The sequence below is a fragment of the Hylobates moloch genome, unplaced genomic scaffold (genome assembly GCF_009828535.3).
Source record: "Hylobates moloch isolate HMO894 unplaced genomic scaffold, HMol_V3 SCAFFOLD_10, whole genome shotgun sequence".
Taxonomy (NCBI): Eukaryota; Metazoa; Chordata; class Mammalia; order Primates; family Hylobatidae; genus Hylobates; species Hylobates moloch.
This window is the reverse complement of record NW_026652285.1, coordinates 100,143,309-100,161,609: the sequence shown is the minus strand read 5'-3', so window position 1 is coordinate 100,161,609 and position 18,301 is coordinate 100,143,309. Positions and strand designations below refer to the sequence as shown.

General features: G+C 58.5%; 1 protein-coding gene across 1 annotated transcript in view; it reads left to right on the top strand.

Annotated features, from left to right (window-relative positions):
- The first annotated feature begins 614 nt into the window (after positions 1–614).
- EEIG1 (estrogen-induced osteoclastogenesis regulator 1) overlaps positions 615–18,301 on the top strand; it is a 40,197-nt gene continuing 22,510 nt past the window's right edge. The window contains exon 1 of the mRNA XM_032165231.2: positions 615–1,629. Within this exon, the coding sequence (XP_032021122.1) occupies positions 1,484–1,629 (146 nt within the window). The 5' untranslated portion in view covers positions 615–1,483. The remainder of the gene's footprint in view (positions 1,630–18,301) is intronic.

Sequence of the window (18,301 nt, the reverse complement as noted above, 5' to 3'; positions counted from 1 at the left end):
ACAGCTTGGAATGTTACAAGCTGGGTCACAAGGCTGCGTGATGGACTGAGCCAGAGCCACCTCCTCGGCGAAGCCTTCCAGACGCTTCTCTGCTCAGTGCTGAGGGGCACTAGAGATTCAGGGCAAGCAAGCGATCTGCCAGGGGCTCTCTCTGGGCGCCAGCTTTCTGAGAAAGGAGACTCGCTACCTTCCGGGCCTGCTTCAGGGTTCTACGAGCTCAAGTCTGGCGGGACCCTGGAAGGCCGCTGCAGCCACAAACTGTTTCTCCTTGTCATTGTTTCTTCTTTTCTTCTGCTCGCGCTCTCCCTGCCCCGCCAACCCCGCCAGCCCCGCCAGCCCCGCCAGCCCCGCGACCTCCCACTGCCTTCCCAGGGCCCCTCTCCCTTCCCTCAGCCCCGCCCCGCCCTAGGAGGCGGGCCCGGCCGCGCAGGGCACCAATCCGAGCGCCCCGAGCCGCCTCTGCCTCCCGCGAGTCCCGCCCCACGCAGCCGCCCGCCAATCGCGCTGCGCGCCCGCCTCGACGGGCCGCCCAATCGCGGGCCGGCTGAGCCGCCGGCGCCCCGCCCCTGCCGCGCTCGGCGGCGGTTCGGCGGGCGGCCGCGCGGGGCCCAGGCATTCTCCAAGCGGCGCCGCGCAGCGTCGGGCTCTGGCTGCAGCGTCGGGCTCTGGCTGCAGCGTCGGGGGCGCAGGGGGCGGCGCTGCTGCTCGAAGGGTGCTGGGCGAGGCAGGCGCCACCGGCCGGGCCGAAGGGCGCCTCAGCTCCGCCGGGGCCCGCGGCGCGGGTCCCAGGACCGAGGAGGAGGCGGCGCCCCCGCTGCCCGGGGCCGGCCCGGTGCCTGCCCTGAGGAGGCCCGAGGCCGGACGTTCCCGGCCCGCAGCGACCCCGACGCGCCTCCTGGAGAGGCCCCCGAGCTCCCGGCAGCCCCCTGGGGGTGCCCCACGTTCCCCGGCTTCACCTGCGCTGGCCGCCCGGCACCCAGGTGCGGGGGCGTGAACGGCGAGGGCGCCTCCCCCGGCCGCCAGCGGGGCGGGGGCGGGGCCGCCCTCCGCCCTCAGCCTTACCGGCCCGCCAGCCCGCCCGCCGCCCTGTCTCACCGGTCCGCCCGGCCGCGCGGCGTGAGCTCCCCGGAGATCGCGGCTCGGGATGCTGCAAGCCAGCGCGGCCGCTCGCGCGCAGCCCCGCACCTCCGCCCCTGCCCCTGCCTCCTGGGCCATGCCCTGCTGTTTACATGCCGGTGAGGTCCCCGGCCGCTCCGAACCCCTCCGAGCCCCGGCTCCCCGAGGGTGAAGCCCGCCGGCCCGCGAACTGGACTGGTCGGTCTCTCAGACCTGGGGCCCCGGACTCCGATCTCCGCCGTCTCTGCCACCATCAGGGCGGGATCCGGCTCTGGTGTTTTGAGGAGGGGGTGTGGTGTAGGGAAAGGAATCCCGTCCCTCCCCACCTTTTTTCGCCTTCGGGGCTTCAGACTCAGGGAACTCGCTCATGGCTTTCTTGATGAAGAAGAAGAAATTCAAATTCCAAACCACTTTCACCCTGGAGGAGCTGACTGCGGTTCCCTTCGTGAACGGGGTCCTCTTCTGCAAGGTCCGGCTGCTGGATGGAGGGGATTTTGTCAGCTTGTCGTCAAGGTAGGAGCTGGGGCGGTCGCGTCTGCAGCGGGGGGGGGGCGATGAGCGAGATCTAGACACTTGGCAACTGTGGAAGGGCCCCTTGGGGCCGGTGTGAGGAGGATCCGGGGGATTCTGTGTGCCTGGGGCAGGTTGCACAAGGCAGGACTGGGCCTGAGGCAGTTGGCAGGGTGTCAGGCAGCCGCTAGCCAAATACCTGGGGGTCTAGTCTTTCAGCCTTCTCTTGGGGCCCTGCGTGCCGCCTGCAGTAGGTCCATTCTGCAGACTTGCATGTACGGCCTATCAGGGATTTGTACCCTGAGCGATTGTGCAGGGGAGGGGTGTTCCAGGCCACCTTGCACCCGAACTGGCCACTAGGGCTGTCATATGATTCAGAGTCCAGGCCAGCCACGGGTTCCCCGGCACCCCCAGGCGCCTGGGAAGGCCCTATCGCAGGCACTCCCTAGTCTGGCTGGAGGGAGGTGGCTGGATTTTGGCCTACCCAGCCCCCTCCAAGTGACTGTCCTCCTCTGGCTGGAGCTGGGCTGCTTTGCATTGCAAATGCCCTTGTCGAGGAGGCTGCTGCCCTCTCTGAAAGAGGCTCCGTTGAGTTTGGTTTTGTGTTGTTCGTCCCCATCCTGGCAGGTCCAGCTGCCCAGCTTGTCGCTGAATGCAACTGAGTTCCCAGGCTGTCCCTTGCCATTTGGGCCCACCTGGGGTCACGTCGTCCTGGCCTGTCTCAGAAGAGCCTTGGAGTTCTACAGATGGGAGTGTGCCTCTTGACTCTGTTACTTTCTGGGCCTCCTCTTCTGAAAAGTGAGCCTAATACAGGTGGAGAAGCTGCAGCAGCTAGAACTTAGGGCAGGCTGGATGCCGTGGCTTACTCCTGTAATCCCAGCACTTTGGGAGGCCTACGTGAAAGACTTGCTTGAGGCCAGGAGTTCAAGACCAGCCTGGACGACATAGATTCCTGTCTCTATTTTTTTTTTCTTTTTTTGGGGGGACGCAATTTAACTCTGTTGCCCAGGCTGGAGTGCAGTGGCACAAGCATGGCTCACTGCAACCTCCACCTCCCGGGTTCAAGCAATTCTCATATCTCAGTCTCCTGAGTAGCTGGGATTACAGGTGCCCACCACCACACCCAGCTAATTTTTTTTTTTAATTTTAATTTTATTTATTTTTTAGATGGAGTCTCACTCTGTTGCCTAGGCTGGAATGCAGTGGCGCGATCTTGGCTCACTGCAACCTCCACCTCCTGGGTTCAAGCAATCCTCCTGCCTCAGCCTCCTCAGTAGCTGAGATTACAGGCGCACACTACCACGATAATTTTTTTGTATTTTTAGTAGAAATGGGGTTTTACCATGTTGGCGAGGCTGGTCTCGACCTCCTGACCTCAAATGATCCCCCCCCCCCCCCCCCACCCCTCGGCCTTCCAGAGTGCTGGGATTACAAGTGTGAGCCACTGCGCCCGGCCTCTCTCTTTTTAAAAAATAAAAATGAAATAAAATAGAATGCAGGCAGGGCCTGGCTGAGTGCCTGGGACACGCTGCTTGCCTACCTGGTCTGCCCTTTGCTCCCCGGGCCTCCTTGTGGGCCCTGTTAGCCAGAGCTGCCTCCCCGTTCTGAGAGCCCATGTGTGCGTGTTATAGGCGGAGAAACTGAGGCCCAGAAAGAGGAAGTCAGTGGCTTGCCAGGGACCTCGAAGGAGTCTGTTGTTAACTGAACTTCACCAGTTTGAGGGCCTGCTGGATGAATCCAGAGGTCAAACACGCTGCTGGGAGGAGGGGAAGGGAGGGGAACTGCAGAGCCAGGCTCAGATTTAGGAATCTCCGGTGTGGACAGGGTGGGGTGCTTTTTCTGAGCACTGGCTCCCTGTTCTGTTGGGAGCTGCTTATCTGAGGAATTTGGACAAGGGCTGCCCCTTGTGGTGGGGGTGGCTGGCCTCCTTGGTTGCCTGGGAAGCCTGTGATCCTGAGGCCACCCACACAGCAGTCTGAGGTTTCAGAGAGAAGGCTGTGCTCACAGCTAGGGCCTGGAGTTGGCTACTCACTGGCTGGGTGACATTGGGCAAGTTACCTAAGCTCTCTGATGGCAAGAACCAGCTACCATTGGTGCTGGGCTCCCTGTTGTACTAGCACCTCTCACTTAACCCCTGGACTGTGTCATGGAGCAGGAGTGGAGGTGGGGGCCCCATAGGATTATTATCCCCATTTTAGAGAGGTGGAAACAGGCTCTGAGAGGAAATGATTTGCCTGGTTGATTCAGTAGAGCCTGCATTCAAGCCTTTTGTGCCTCTGAACTTCAGTTTCCTTTTCTGTAAAATGGGGACGTCATACCCACCTCTAGGGTATAGATAATCTGTGTGTTATGTCTCGCCCAGGCACACTGCCGCAGCAGTTATGGTTTCTGTGGGTAGAGGGGCCCAGGCTGGGGCCCAGCCCTTTCCAGGTCTTTGGTGGGCAGGGGGTGGGGACCAGATCCAGTCAGCAGGGGGCCTGTGTGTGAGCTGAGAGTGGGGACAGAGTCTTGGAATATTGAGGAACATTGAGGAATATAAATTTTGAGCCCCAGGCTGAGGCCTTGCCTGGCCTCCAGGCCCTGGAGCCACTGTCCCCCTACCTGTTGGCCTTTCCATTGCCCAAACCTGCTTCCCCATTAGGGAAAGTGTGGGAAGTTCCAGGTCTTAGTCCACAGGGTCTGGATTTCACCTCTGTTTTCCCTTCTTCCCTCCTGGCAGGGGGCCTCAAATTGCCTGAATCCAGCTGAGCCCAAAGCATTTCACAGCCCTGTCCTGCATGCAACCTGAATGGGGCTGAGGAGGGAGGAGCTGACACTGAGCTCCCGCAAAGCTGGGCAGTTAGTGGCCACCAGGCACCTGTTTGCTGCCGGGTAGGTGTGGCTGGAGACAGCAGACAGTGACATTGGAACCTGAGGCCAGTTTAGAGCTGCTTTGGTGTTTGCTGTGTTTTTGCCCAGTAGATGGGGGTTCCTGGGTTCCTACCCCCTCCACCCCTACCCCACCCACCCTGGACTGCAGCCTGGGAACGCTGCTTCACAGTCTGCCCCTCTAGACAGCGAAGGCCCGATTGTTTCCCGGTTGGGGTAGGGTCTGGGGGGACTGGACCTGGTTAGATCCTGGGCCCAGATCAATAGCATATTTCCCCCACCCCCGGGAACCCCCGAGATGGCCCAGAGACCTGGTGGTGGCAGCATGGGTGGTGTCAGTGAAGCAGGCCCAAGGCTCCACCCCTGCAGCACCCACCCTCCTGGCTGGAGTATTTCCCTGTGTGCTGGGTGCCTTGGCAACAGCTGGGTACACCGTTCGCCTGACCCAATTTGAGCAGGTAGAGCGGGTGGTGCATCGGGCTGTTGCTCAGCCTCATCTTCCTGAGGCCTCCTTGAGAGCAGCGATCCTCACGCTGCTATGCTCTGAACTCCTGCATTCTGTACCAGGCAGGGTGCTGAGTGTTTTGCAAATGGTATTTCCATGAATCCTCTCAGCCGTCCGGAGAGGCACCAAAGCCAGAGAGGTGAAGCCATGTGCCAGAGATCACCCAGGTGGTAAATGGCAATTCGGAAATTAACACTTTTATCGTTCTATAAACCGCCCTTGATTGTACGCATTCTGTATGCTAGGGGCTTGCCTAGCCCCTCAAATTAGATGATTATTTGAGGCCCTGCAGTCACCTACCCCATGGGCTGATGGCATTACCCCACTTACAGGTGAGGAAGCTGGGGTCAGGACAATTGAAGTCACTGGGTCTGTGCTACTCAGCTTGAAATTGCAGAGATGGGATTTGAATTTGGGCAGGTCCAGCTCTAAGGCCCTGTCTTGCCTTGAAGGCAGTGGGCTGGAAGCAGCTGCAGACCCATGTGACAACCCCAGACCTTTGAGAAAGGCTCCATTCCATGGATTGGGTAGTTCAGGAAAGTCCAGAGCTGAGCAGTTAGGAGGCACCATGGTGGGTTTCGTGAGGTCCAAGGAAGTGTGTCTCCAGGACCTTTCAGGGGGTGGGGCTGAAGTCACTGCTGTGGATTTGGGGCCAGGCCCAGGCTGGCACTGGGGCATGGTGAGCATTTGCCAAGGTCCCTGCCTGGAGGCCTCCCAGGCATATGTATCCACATGGCATCTGGGAGGCTTTCCCAGGGGTCCCGGGAGGGAGGCAGAGGTCCTAGCCAAGTCTGGTGAGTCGGGGAGCTGCCAGCCTGTCCAAGGCAGCAGCCCTTGGGCAGGAAGAATCCCAAACACCCAAGAGATCTCTGCTTGCAGCTGGCACCAGTCCTGTGTCTGCCTCATGCACGTGGCTGGTGGTGCCAGGGGAGAGGAGTACAAGGGAGGCACTGACTTACCTCATAGCAAGTCTTTTCTGGAGGAGATGGGCAGAGAGCATTTTCTCAGCCAACAGATGGGGAAACTGAGGCCTGCGGCAGAGAAGTGACTTGCTAGGGCCACTTACAGGAGGAGCTGATGGCATAGCTGAGTGGACTTGGGCCTGGCTCTGACCTCTGTCCCCTGTGTCTTAGTAACTCTGTGTATGAAGGAGGCAGGCTGGGCCAGAACGGGGAGGGGGTCCTTCTGGGGTCCTCTTGTGCTCTGTACTTGGGTGCCAGACTGTCCAAGAAGCAGACAGCCTGTGACTTGGAGGCCCCTCCTCTGGCCTTTCTTCTTTGGTAGGGTTGAATCTTCAGTGGGCTTTTGATTTGGGCAGTCTTTGGTGGGCACGTGGCTGCCCACCACAAATATGCTGCCTGCCTTCCATGGCACGGCTGGGATGGTGGCCCTGGAGGCACGGGTGGGGTTCTTTTAGTGTGAAGAAGGCCTTGGCCAGGTCGGTGCAGCGCTGGGGGCCCAATGCCAGGCCCGGTCCCTGGGGAGGCCAGCCTGGTCGGATCTTTCCTCACACTCCACACACGTGTGGCCAGAGCCTCCACCCGCCTGGTCCCTCACCCGCCCTTCTAGGAAAAGGCTGTGGAATGCTGCTTGAATCCACCTCCGGGGGAGGCCTGCTCGCAGGCACAGTGTGGAGCTCCAGGAGGGCAGGATGGAGGTGGACACAGAATTGTGTCCCTTGGGGCTGAGTGGAGCAGGGGCCGTGGAGGTTCGATGGGATTCTTAGATTGGCAGGGCACCCACTTTCCTTCACAGAGCAGGAGCTCTGGAGGCTGAGCACACTGGAGAGGGAGAGGAGGCTGGTGGGCACGTGCGCCTGTTCCACTTTCCCCGAACACACGCTTTGTCTTGGGCTTCTGGAGGTGATCATGATTAGATAGCCCTGTTTCCATGGAGCTGCCAGCTAGGTGGGGACAGTGAGCTTGGTGGGCATCGTGAAAACTTCAGAATAAGGCAGATCTAGGGCATATCCTTCTGCATCCCACTGGATCCCAGCAGGCCAGCTGGGGAGGCATTTCTGTCCAGGTGTCTGTCCATTTATTTGACAGATGTGGATCGAGCACTTAACTCAGCCTGGGCATGGTCCTTGTCCTCATGTGGCACATCACTGAGATAGGGAGAGCTTCCTGGAAGAAGTGACCCTTCCTGGGAGCCTTGAAGGCAGAGGGGAATTGGACAGGAAAGAGATCCGATAAGCCTTTGGTATAGAGGCGCCTGGCCAACAGGCACTTGTTCCCAGGGTCAGGCGAGGAGCTGGGGTATGGGGAGGCTGGAGGAGGAGATGGAGTAAGTTAGGGTAATGGGTGGCCGAACTGGTGTGTTCCTGGCCTCAGGAGTACCTACCCAGGGACAGTGGAGCCACGTGGCCTGGTTGCCAGGTGGAGAAGGTGCAGGGGCCTGACCTGCACCCAGGGAGGAACAATGGGAGTTGGCTGGCAGGTACTGCTGGCCTGGCGGTAGCAGGCAGAGGAGTAGGCAGATTGGAGAGAGGGCTGGCAGGCAGAGTGGGCAAGTGGGCTTCCTCAACCGCAGGGCTAGCATCATGCCTCGTTCTTAGTAAGTGCCGGGAGATGGATGGGGGCACAGTGGCCAAATGTAGCCAGGGTTTGTCGACCCCTGCAGTGCGCCAGTCGTTTGTGATTGCATGAAAATCTAGACTTCCCATTTGTTTTAAGTTGGAAGATCTGGCCACAGTGCTGTGTGGCGGCATTTGGCTCAAGGGGCTTTGCAGCTGCCTTTTGACGTGGGCTGCCCGCTTGAGTTCCCCTGACCCCGCAGCATGCCTTGGATGCCTGATGTGTGCTGCCTTAGGCCAGCCTGGTCCCCTGGGTGCCGTAGAAGGCCTTCCAGGTGCAGGCCGGGGGCACAAGGAGGCAGAGTGGCCTGTGGAGAGAAGTCCTGCTGGCAGAAGTGGGCGGGACTGGCTGGCCTCAGAGGCCAGCCCTGGCAGCGAGGCTGTGGTACCAAGCCATCTGCTGGTTCCGCGAGGTCAGACTATACTGCTGGTGGCTGCGGGGAAGCCTGAAGCTGCCATGACTGTGCCTGGCCTTGGTGTCTGCTCCTTGGACCTAGCCTTTGCTGCCAGCTGGCTACACTGTTGGCAGGTGCCACCCTGGCAGCCCCTGCTGCCTACCTGCCAGCCTGGCAGCAGCCCTGACCCGAGATGATCTGGCTTCATGGAGCCAGGCTATTTCCTGAGGCCTGTTCCTTGCTTCAAGCTCTGTCCCGGGAGCTGCTCTGGCCAGAGGCTCTTAGCAGCAACCACATCATGTGCCTGAGGGCCCTGCTTGTCCGGGGGTGGCAGGGGAGCCCTGAGTCCCTTTGAACCCTGCTTGTTCAGTACCTAGGAGTCCTGACTTGCATTTGGGAGGCCCTACTTGCACCTTGGGATGGCTGCTGGCATGTCTGCTAAGGGTCAGGAGCTAACGGACTCTGTGTCTGACGTCTGGTGACTGCTATGCGGTGACCCTGCAGTCACTCGCTTGCTGCTGGAGACAGGCAGTAATATCTTAAGCACAACCAGTTTAGATGTATCCTCATCTTACCAGGGAGCCCCAGGAAGGTTTAAGCAGGGGAGAGACACCAGATTTGCTTAGAAAGAGACCCAGAACTAACGTAGGGTGGGGAGGGGGTATTGCTCTGTATTATCCACCTCCCTGGCAAGTGCTTTGGATTGTGGGGACTCCAGATATGCCCTGGGACCTGTCAGCCACCCACTATGAGGTCAGACTGCCGTCCGTGGCTCAGTAAGGCCCAAAGCTGCCCAACCTGTGGCTGGCTTCTGTGTCTGCATAGGGCTGTGGTGGCAAAGCTTGGGTCTTTGCCCTGAGCCTCTTTTGGCACCCAGGGCTTGGAAGAGCTCTCACATGCAGGCCTGAAGCTGCCTGCACCCCCACCCTACCCGGTCCTCTGTCCTGCCAGCCAGCTGGTTTCGGTGGCTGGGAGGAAGAGCTCTGACAGAGGCCTTTCTGCCTGCTTGTTCTGCCTTGCTGCTTCCCTGCCTCCAGGCCTGCAGGAGACGTTTCCATCCTGCTTCTGCCACTTGCTGCCTGTGTGACCTTGGGTAAGGGACTTGGCCTCCAAGCCTCAGTGACCGCCCCTGTGAAGCAGGGCTGCCAGTGCCTGCCTCCTGGTGCTCTCAGAGGACACGGTGAGATAATGTCTGTCAGACACCCAGCGCGGCTCCTGGCATACAGTACACACGCTGCATGTGCTACAGTCTGTCCTCCTGTGTCCAGGCAGAGTTATGGCAGGGTCAGTGCCCCTGCATGGCCGCTGGCACTCCTATGTGGGCCAGGACTGATGAGGTGCTGCTGGGAGAGGACACTTTCCACTCGGGGCAGGGGTGGGGGCGGGCGAGGAGCACACCGGGTGTCTGAGCTCGGGGTCCCCAGTGGGGTCTGCGTGTTTTCTTGTCCCTTGTTGGCTTGAACTTGCCCCACAGGGGGATGCTTGGCTGTGAGCCAGGGTGGGTTGGAGCGTCCCTGCTGGGTGGACCCAGGCTGGGGTGAGGGGCTTTTGGTGAGGGAAGAGGCCCTCTGCACAGCTGGCTCTGGGGCTCGCTCTGGCAGGCGGAAGACAGCCTCCACGGAGGCAGAGGGCACTGGTTGTCAGGCTGCTGGTGGGCTGGAGTGTGGGTGAGAGAGACAGCGGCCCCTCAGTACATGGGAGGCCCTGCCACTCCCGGCATCAGGCTGGCCTCGTCGGCTTCCACTGCTCCTCGCCCTTCTGGTTTCTGTGCCTTTGTTCCTGCAGTTGCCTCTTCCTCAAGTTCCCTTCCCCCACTTCTCTGCTCGCTGAATTTCTTCTCAGCCTAAGAGTCACCTCCTCCAGGAAGCCTTCCCTGGCCTCTTTTGGCCTTGTACACTCTCTGTGGGTCCTCATCTCAGGACACTGCAGTCTCTATCCACATCTCTAGCTCTTTCCGCAGATTGCGGGCCCTTCATGGGCAGGAGTAGTCCTTGCATCATTGCATCTTGGTTTTGGGGCTTCCTGCTGTGGGTTGGCATTGTCCTGGTGCTGGGGCTTTTCTCCCCTGGCTCTGAACCAGTGTGAGTGCTGGTGTGGGACCTCACTGTGGCTGCTGCCAGTTGCTGGACCCGCCCCCCGCCCCCCCGGCCCCCATTCCCTCTTCAGTCCCGAGGTGTCAGTCTGTGTCAGGAGCAGCCTTCACTTGCATACTGGACAGCTGGGTGCCTCCACGGGCTCAGAGGCTGCAATTGAGAGGCAACTGGGGGCATCAATGGTTTGGGTGGGTTGGGCTCCTCTGCATGGGGCAGGGATGCTCATAGCAAGCAGAATGGGAAGGAGGAGGGGGCTGGGGCCTGACTCCAGGCACGGCAAGTGGACCTTGGCAGTTGCTTGATTTCCCTGTGACTGTGGCTAAAGGCCTTGTCCTCTCAGCCTCAGCTTCCTCCTCCATCAAACAGGGCTGCTCAGGAGGGCTCCCTACCCAGCACAAGGCCAGGCACCTGGCAACTAAAAACAGACTAACCCTGCCCAGAGAGGAGGTGGCCGGCTGGTGCTCAGGGAGGGCGGAAGTCTGGGTGCTAAACACTCTTACGTCTCACCACTTCCTCTCTGAGCAGACTCTGCAGGTGTGGGGCAGCATACCTGTGGCTCCCTGCTCCCCCTAGGCTCCCCCCAGACAATTTCTTGGGCACCTTCTGGGTGTGGGGCTCAGGCTGGGCCCTGGAGATGTGGCCCCCACCCCTGCAGGGCCCTCCAGTGAGGGGAGGTGTGCAAATCCAATCAGTGCTATGGCCACGGGCCCTAAGGAGGTGATGCTGGGCTCGGTTCTGGGGCATGACTAGGATTAGCAGGTGGTGAGTGGGAGAAGAGCAGCCTGCGGCAGAGGCACGGCAAGGGCGAGCGTGCTGAGTGGGAAAGAGGGGCCGGCTGGCCTGGGAGGGAGCTTGAAGTCAGGAGGAGTCAAGGGGAGGGGTTTGAGCTGTACCCGGAGGGGTGGGAGCCACAGAAGGTGTGAATCCGAGTCACATTTGTAGTTTAGAACCACTAAGGGCAGCCATGGGGTTGATTGCTTGGGGCTGCAGGTTGCAGAAGGGCAGGTAACTGTCAGCTGAGAAGGATGGGTTTCAACCTCTGTCATCATGGAATTGCTCAAAACAAAACCCAAGGCATACTGTGCAGTGCTGAGGATGAACAAGCTGCCGCTACTCACAGCAGGAACCAGTCTGACAAACAATGTTGAGCAAAGGAAGCCGGAGACAAAAGAGTTTATGATGCGGCTGGGCGCAGTGGCTCACTCCTGTAATCCCAGCACTTTGGGAGGCCGAGGTGGGAGGATCATTTGAGGTCAAGAGTTCAAGACCAGCCTGACCAACAAGGTGAAACCCCGTCTCTACTAAAAATACAAAAAAATTCGCCGGGTGTGGTGGCGCATGCCTGTAATCCCAGCTACTCAGGAGGCTGAGGAGGCAGGAGAATCACTTGAACTCAGGAGGCAGAGGCTGCAGTGTGCGGAGATCGTGCCACTGCACTCCAGCCTAGGCGACAGCTCGAGATTCTATCTGAAAAAAAAAAAAGGTGTATGATGCCATTTATACAGAGTTCAAAAACCTTTCTGATGCAAGTCAGGGCAGTGCTGTCTTTGCTGAGGGGAGTCATGTCTGGAAGGACATTCTGGGGGCCTGTAATATTCTGCTGCTTGGGGACTGGTTTCATGGGTATGTTCTCTTTGAGAATCTGAGTTCTGCACGTCTCTGTGTCAGAAACAAGCCTCGAGATGCCCCACACTTTTGGGTGGTGCTGGGTGGATGCCTGAGTCCTCTAGACAAAAATGAGGCACCTTTTTGGGTGCCTGGAAGCCTGGAGGAGATCCTCGGGTGTTTTCCTTGGTCTTTTTGGTGAGGCAGCCTGAACCGTTCTGACCTGATAAGCATCAGTCTTGTTTATGAGGCAGTAACTCATCCTGGCAGCTGCAAACAGTCTTCTCTGGCTGGAGATTTTCCTTCTGCCTCTTGCAAACTCCAGCAGGGCCTGCTGGGCTGTAAGGCTTAGCTGTTCATGGGGAGGGTGGGCTCCTGAGGCTGCCAGAGAACTAGATTTCTCTGAGCTTTGCTTTCCTCATCTGTGAAATGGGATAATAAGGTCCTCCTTGATACTTGGGTGAAATGGGTTAATGCCTATTATGTGCCCATCATAGCCCCTGGCATGGAGTATGGGCTCAGTAAAGGCTGGCAGCGTTGGTATTCATCCAGGGCAGTTATTGTAAGGGAGCTAGGGGTGAGAGCAGAAAGGAAAGGTCCATATTCCTCCCTCTGTCCCTGTAATTGATTCTCTTCTCTCTTCCTGTGGTTCACCTATCCAGCAAACATTTGTGATTAGAACCAGGCCATTGCCTTGGCCAAGACAACCATCCCTGCCTGGGCCCAGAGCCAGGAGAGACTGTTAGGCACATTCATCTCTCAGAGGAGTGCTGAGCACAGTGGGGTGGGGGAGAATTGCCACTCTGCCTGTTCTGCCCTGAACCCTGTCTTTGCAAAGGGGCATTTGACTGTGCTTTCCCCAAATCCCAGGAGAAGGCCTGACCTTGGGGTGTAGCAGCCCCTAAGGGTTTTTTATGTTGGCCACACCCATCTTGGATACAGGCAAGACCAAGGCCATGCTCTTGGGATGTGTCCCCCATGTCTAGCACAGGCCTGACGTGTAGTAAGTGCTCAGTACATATGTGTGGAGTCCGTGAATGACAGAGGAAAAGATTGGTCCAGGATTGGTCTGTGAGTCTTCAGGGAATCACGTGTCCGGGGAGGAGGTGGAGACCAGTGAGTCAGGGCCTCACGCTCCAGCCTGATGCTTAGCCCGTGGTGGTTGGAATCTTGGGGAACTGATGAAGACAGCTAGGAAAACAGGTCTGAGTCTGTGCAGGGCTGGGAGGAAAAGTGACTTTGGTGGAGCGGTTCATGATTATCTCCTGGTCACCTCAGAAGTCCAGGGAGCCTTAAGGCATACTGTATGGATCAGTAGGAACAGCTGGGTGGCAGAGCCAGCAATGGCAGTGACCCCTGGCCCCTTGCACTCTGCAGAGAATATGGCCCTACCCTTCCATGAAGGTGGCACAAGAAGGCTTAGGGGAGCCCTTACGGGAGCAGGGGTGTGAAGGGCACTCATTTAGTCATTAGTTACTTACTGACCTACCGTGTGCCTGGCACCATCCTTGGGACAGGGGAAGCAGCAGTGAGCAAAACAGAGGCCCTTCCTCTAGCACCTCCACACTCTGGGAGACAGGAACTTATTAAGACCCAGGCCTAGAAGAGGAAACCCGCAGTGTATAGGGGGTGCCCTTGGGATGGGCTGGAATGGAGGGTAAGGGTAGAGAGGACAGAGGCAGCCCCATGACTCGAGTCTAGTCATTCGAGGAGCCAGGCCCTGGGGATGGGAATCCGTTCCTCCTGTCTCTCCCCTTCCTCCTTGGGTGAATCAACCACCACCCAGGCATGAGTCAGCCAGGAGTGGCTCAGGCATGCCTAGGCCACCTGCTGGTCCCCCTCCCTGGATGTCCCAGCCAGGGTGTCCCAGCCAGGTTTAAGATCTAAGGAAGCCAGGCGTGGTGGCTCACGCCTGTAATCCCAGCTACTCAGGAGGCTGAGGCAGGAGGATCATTTGAGCCCAGGAAACATAGTGAGACCCCTTACCTCAAAAAAAAAAAAAAAGACCTGGGGAAATATCCTGATCCATGGTCTTGGGGTGGAGAAGAGGGTGGGGGACTGGGTCAGGGGTTTTGCGTGACCAGCTTCCTGCTGGACCAGGGGAACTCAAGGTGCCTCTCAGTAGTTACTTCTGGAGGTCTAGTCCCTGCCCCCATTCAGCATGGGTGTCCACTATGCCAGGTCCTGTAGCAACTCCGTGAGACAGGGACAGAACCGTGACTGAGGCCCAGAAAAGTCAAGTGTCCAGTGGGTGCCAGAGCCTGGCCTTGAGCCCCAGTCTCTGCTTCCCGATGCCTTGTGGGCAAGCCTGCTGGGAGACTGGTGGGTGCGGGAAGGGAAGGCCCCTGAGCAGAGCCAGCCCCGAAGCTCTGTGTTTGCTGTGGGCATGGATCCTGGGGAGGGGAAGCTGCTACCACAGCCCAGCGTGACACCTATTGTGTCTTCTTGCTTTGAACTGCTGGGGTCTTGGGCCCAACCCTGGCATGGGAGCCCAGCTTGCAGCTCTGGGGTCAGACAGCCATGGCTTTAGGTCACAGCCCTCTCCCGGGCAGTAGACGTTGGGCAGGTGACTTCGCTGCTCTGGGGCCTCAATTGCCTTGGCTGTGATGGGGTAATGGGCTGACAGCACCCATCTCTTAGGGCTGGGTGTGGATTCTTGAGGTCAGGGAGAGTGCCTGGCTCGGTGCCTGACATGCAGCAAGTGTTCAGGAGATGGAGGGCTCATCTTTGGAACTTCTGCAGGGCCTGCCTGCTGGGGGGCATTTTCCCACTTCTCCCTCCTAACTTGGGACCTCCTAACATGGTCCCCGACACCAGCAGGTCTTGACAGATTTGGTCAGAGCCACACCCCATTGGCCCCACACTTTGACCCAGTGACCATCCCTCCCTTGGCATAAACCTGGTCTCAAAGCCTCTTCCCTGGGATTGAGACTCGAGGTGAAGGGTCAGCCCACACAGCACAGGGTCCAGGGTCGCTAGTGTGACAGATGCCCATGCCACAATCTCCGGAGAATGGCTGTACTGCCTTGGCAGATTTCCCAGGGATTCTGCAAGATCGGGAAGTGGAGGTGGGTTCCTGAAGGGGGGCCTGGGAGTACAGACCACCCCTCACCTCCCATGTGACCTGCAGCGAGTGCCTGCACTCCCCGAGTGTCTGTTTCCTGATCTGTGAAGTAGAAGCAGGAAGATGATGCTTGAGAATCACTTGGCACGCAGGAGGGTGCCTGGGAAACAGGAGTCAGGCTGGGCCATGCTGGGTGCCAGGGGCATCTTTGCCCAGGTGCGTGAGATTCTTGGTTAAAGCCAGTAGTTTACTTTGGGTGCCTTCAATGGCCTGCTCGCCTCTTGGGCTGTAAGAGCAAGAGAGAGTGATCATTTGCATCACTGGAGAACGGCCAGGCGTTCACGGGGTGTTTGCCTGGGCAGTAGCTCAAGCCATCTGCACAACCTGACTCTGGGTACAGAGGACAGAGCAGGGCAGCCACTTGCCTGTGCTTGTAAAATAGGGATGCCCACACCTGCCTGCATGGGTTTTTTTTGTTTGGTTTTTTTTTTTTTTTTTTTTTGAGATGGGGTTTTGCTATGTTGCCCAGGCTGGTCTTGAACTCCTGGGCTCAAGCAGTCCTCCAGTCCCAGCCTCTTGAGTAGCTGAGATTACAGGTATGCACCACCATGCCCAGCTTGTGTGGGGTTTCCCTTGAAGATCAGTCTCAAGGTTGCTGCTTGACTGGTGAGCAGCAGGATTCAGACCTAGAAGTGTCTGACTCTAGAATCCTTTCACCTAACCCTGACGCTTTCCCAGCAAGCCTGAATGACCTGTCTTCCCTCCACCCTGCGCCCATGCCCTGCCCCTTTTCCATCTTGGAGTTTCTGAAGCCCCAGTGGCTGTCCACTCTGCTTCTTTGGGTCACTTATGATGCCAGCCTCCCTCCCAGCCCACCCGCCAATCCCAGGCCACCACTAATAGGGGTGTCTTTGGCAGGGGAACAAAGAGCGTTTTGGGGCTGCCGGGTGGCTGCTCTGAGTGCTCCAGTGTTGGCCAGAGTGGCTTGGCTTCCAGAAACTTCTTGCTGCCTCCTTGCAGGAGGAGGTGCTGGCCATGCTAGGACTGTGAGCTGCTCCCCCTGAACCCCTGGCAGGAGCCAGACGCTGCTGTGCTGCCACGCTGGCTCTTCAGCCCCTGGACGGACGCCTTGGCTGGTCCCCGGGGCAGGCTCCTCCCAGGCGGCTGTATTCTCTTCTCTTCGGGGAAGCACAAGGCAGATGTTGTCGATTTAAATTGTTTCCTTATTAGACTCTCGCTCTGGCCTGGGCTGGGTTTCATCAGCCGGGAACTCTGATTGCATCACTTTGCCGCTCACTCCTCCAGGAACCAGGCCAAGGGCTGGGAGAGCAGGCAGGGTGGGAGTGAGCGTGGCTGAGGGAGGGGCAGACGGATGGCAGGTGAGGGACTTAAGTGATGGACTTAAGTGATGGGGCCCTGCTCTGGGGGACCAGCACTGTCAGGAACCCAGGAGCACTGCTGCAACCTGGAGTTCCACACGCCTGTCACAGCGCTACTGTCTCTTAGCTGGGTGCCCAGCTCCCTGCATCAGAATCACCTGGGAGCTTGTTTCAAATGCCCTTTTAAGGCCTGCAGCAGTGGCTCTCAACCAGGGTTGATTTGGCGATCTCTGGAGACATTTTCGGTTGTCACACCTGGGGCTGTGCTACTGGCAGGGTGCTGCTGAACATCCCGCAGCGCTCAGGACAGCCCCTCACTAAGAGAAACCCTGTCCTGTGGAGTCCGTGGTTCTGGCAGGGCTCACTGGGAATCTTCATTTGTCATGAGCCAGTGGAATGTTTTTTGGTTTTTGGGCTTTTTTTTTTTTGAGACGGAGTCTTGCTCTGTCACCCAGGCTGGAGTGCGATGGCGCGATCTTGGCTCACTGCAACCTCCGCCTCCCGGGTTCAAGCAATTCTCCTGCCTGAGCCTCACAAGTAGCTAGGATTACAGGTGGCCGCCACCAAGCCCGGCAAATTTTTGTATTTGTAGTAGAGGTGGGGTTTCATGTTTCACCATGTTGTCCAGGCTGGTCCCGAACTCCTGACCTCAGGTGATCCACCTACCTCAGCCTCCCAAAGTGCTGGGATTACAGGTGTGAGCCACTGCGCCTGGCTGCCAGTGGATATTTTTATCTGAGCACCCCTGTTCTGCTGGACCTCACCCCTCTCTCTTTGCTTGTGAGTTGGAGCACTTGCCCCCCCCAGGGCTTCGTTCTGGGCACCCAGTGGAGGTGAGATGTGTGTCTCTGAGTACTGGAACTGGGAAGGCGAAGTGTTGAGAGTGGGCATGGGGTCAGGCCGGAGCCCTGTCACAGAGGTTGGACTGCCCCACTGATACCTGGATTCCCTTTTCCTGACTTTCTGCTCCTGTGAGGGTTGCCAGCCAGGCATGCACTTTTGCTCCAACTCTGAGGAGAGCCCCTGATAGGCCCATTTGACCCCTCTCTGTAGGGATCCTGTGAGTCTGGCAGCCTGAGGCCAGGAGGTGGCTCCCACAGCCCTACGGCACCTGGCCCCACATCACCCTGGTGATGGAGACCTGGGGCTGTCAAGGCTCTGGGATCTTCTTGTTGCACCTACTGGGCAATAATGCTGGATCAGGCTGGGGCCATGTGCTGGGGATGCAGCAGCGAACTGACCTTGGGACCACAGAGGCGGAATTCTCTGCATCCTCCCTCTGTTGAGCAGTGGAGAGAGGTGCTGTGGGACCACAGAGTCACCCCAACAGCCCCATGTGACAGGCAGGTCGTCCTTTTACAGATGAGGAAGTTGAGGCTCACCAAGACGGGGCTCCCCGAGTCACTTGGCGGCTTCTCCTCCTCACCAGCCTCATCCACCCCCTGACTTTCCAGGGAGGCTCTTCCTGGGAGCCACCTCCCTCCTTCTGGGTCTTCCCTGTGCTGTTCCCACTGCCTGGGACCTCCTTCCCCCCAGGTCTTCACCCAGCTGACCTCTGCCTGAGGTCCCGGCTCTGATGTCACTATCCAGGGAGCCTTCTCAGCCTCCTGCCCCCAGCCTGCTCTGTTCACCGCCCTTGTAGCTCCTTCTCCTTCCTGGGAGACTGGCAGTGACTGCAGTCATTCCTGTGTAATGGCTGTCTCCCCCTCTCAACCAGGGGCTCCTCCAGGAGGTTGCTCGCATTGTGTCCCTCACCCCGAGCTGGCACCACAGTCAGTCCTCGTGGATGCATTGTGGAGGTCCCGGTCCGATTTGGGATACAGGTCCCTGTGTCTCCCCACACCACCTGGCGTGCTTCCTGGGATGGGTCAGAGGGTGGTCAGGTCACTGGGCAGCCTTCCCAGGGCCGGGAGAGCTCCTGGAGAGTTCTGCTGGGCCAAGGACACCAGTCTGGTGGGGTGTTCTGCTGTTTCCAGACAGCCCAGAAATAGCCAAATTCCACTGCTGGGATGGCCACAGTGGCTATGGTGGGTGCAGGGCTTGTCCCGCCTTGCTGAGATTTACATGTCTAATTGTATATCTTAAAGCTAAAAATGAAACCCAGTCTCTGTAATTACGTGTTCCTGGCAGCAGGGAGCTGGGGAAGCATGCCCTGCAACCCCAGGCCCGGGAGGGCCGTTCATCACTGTCT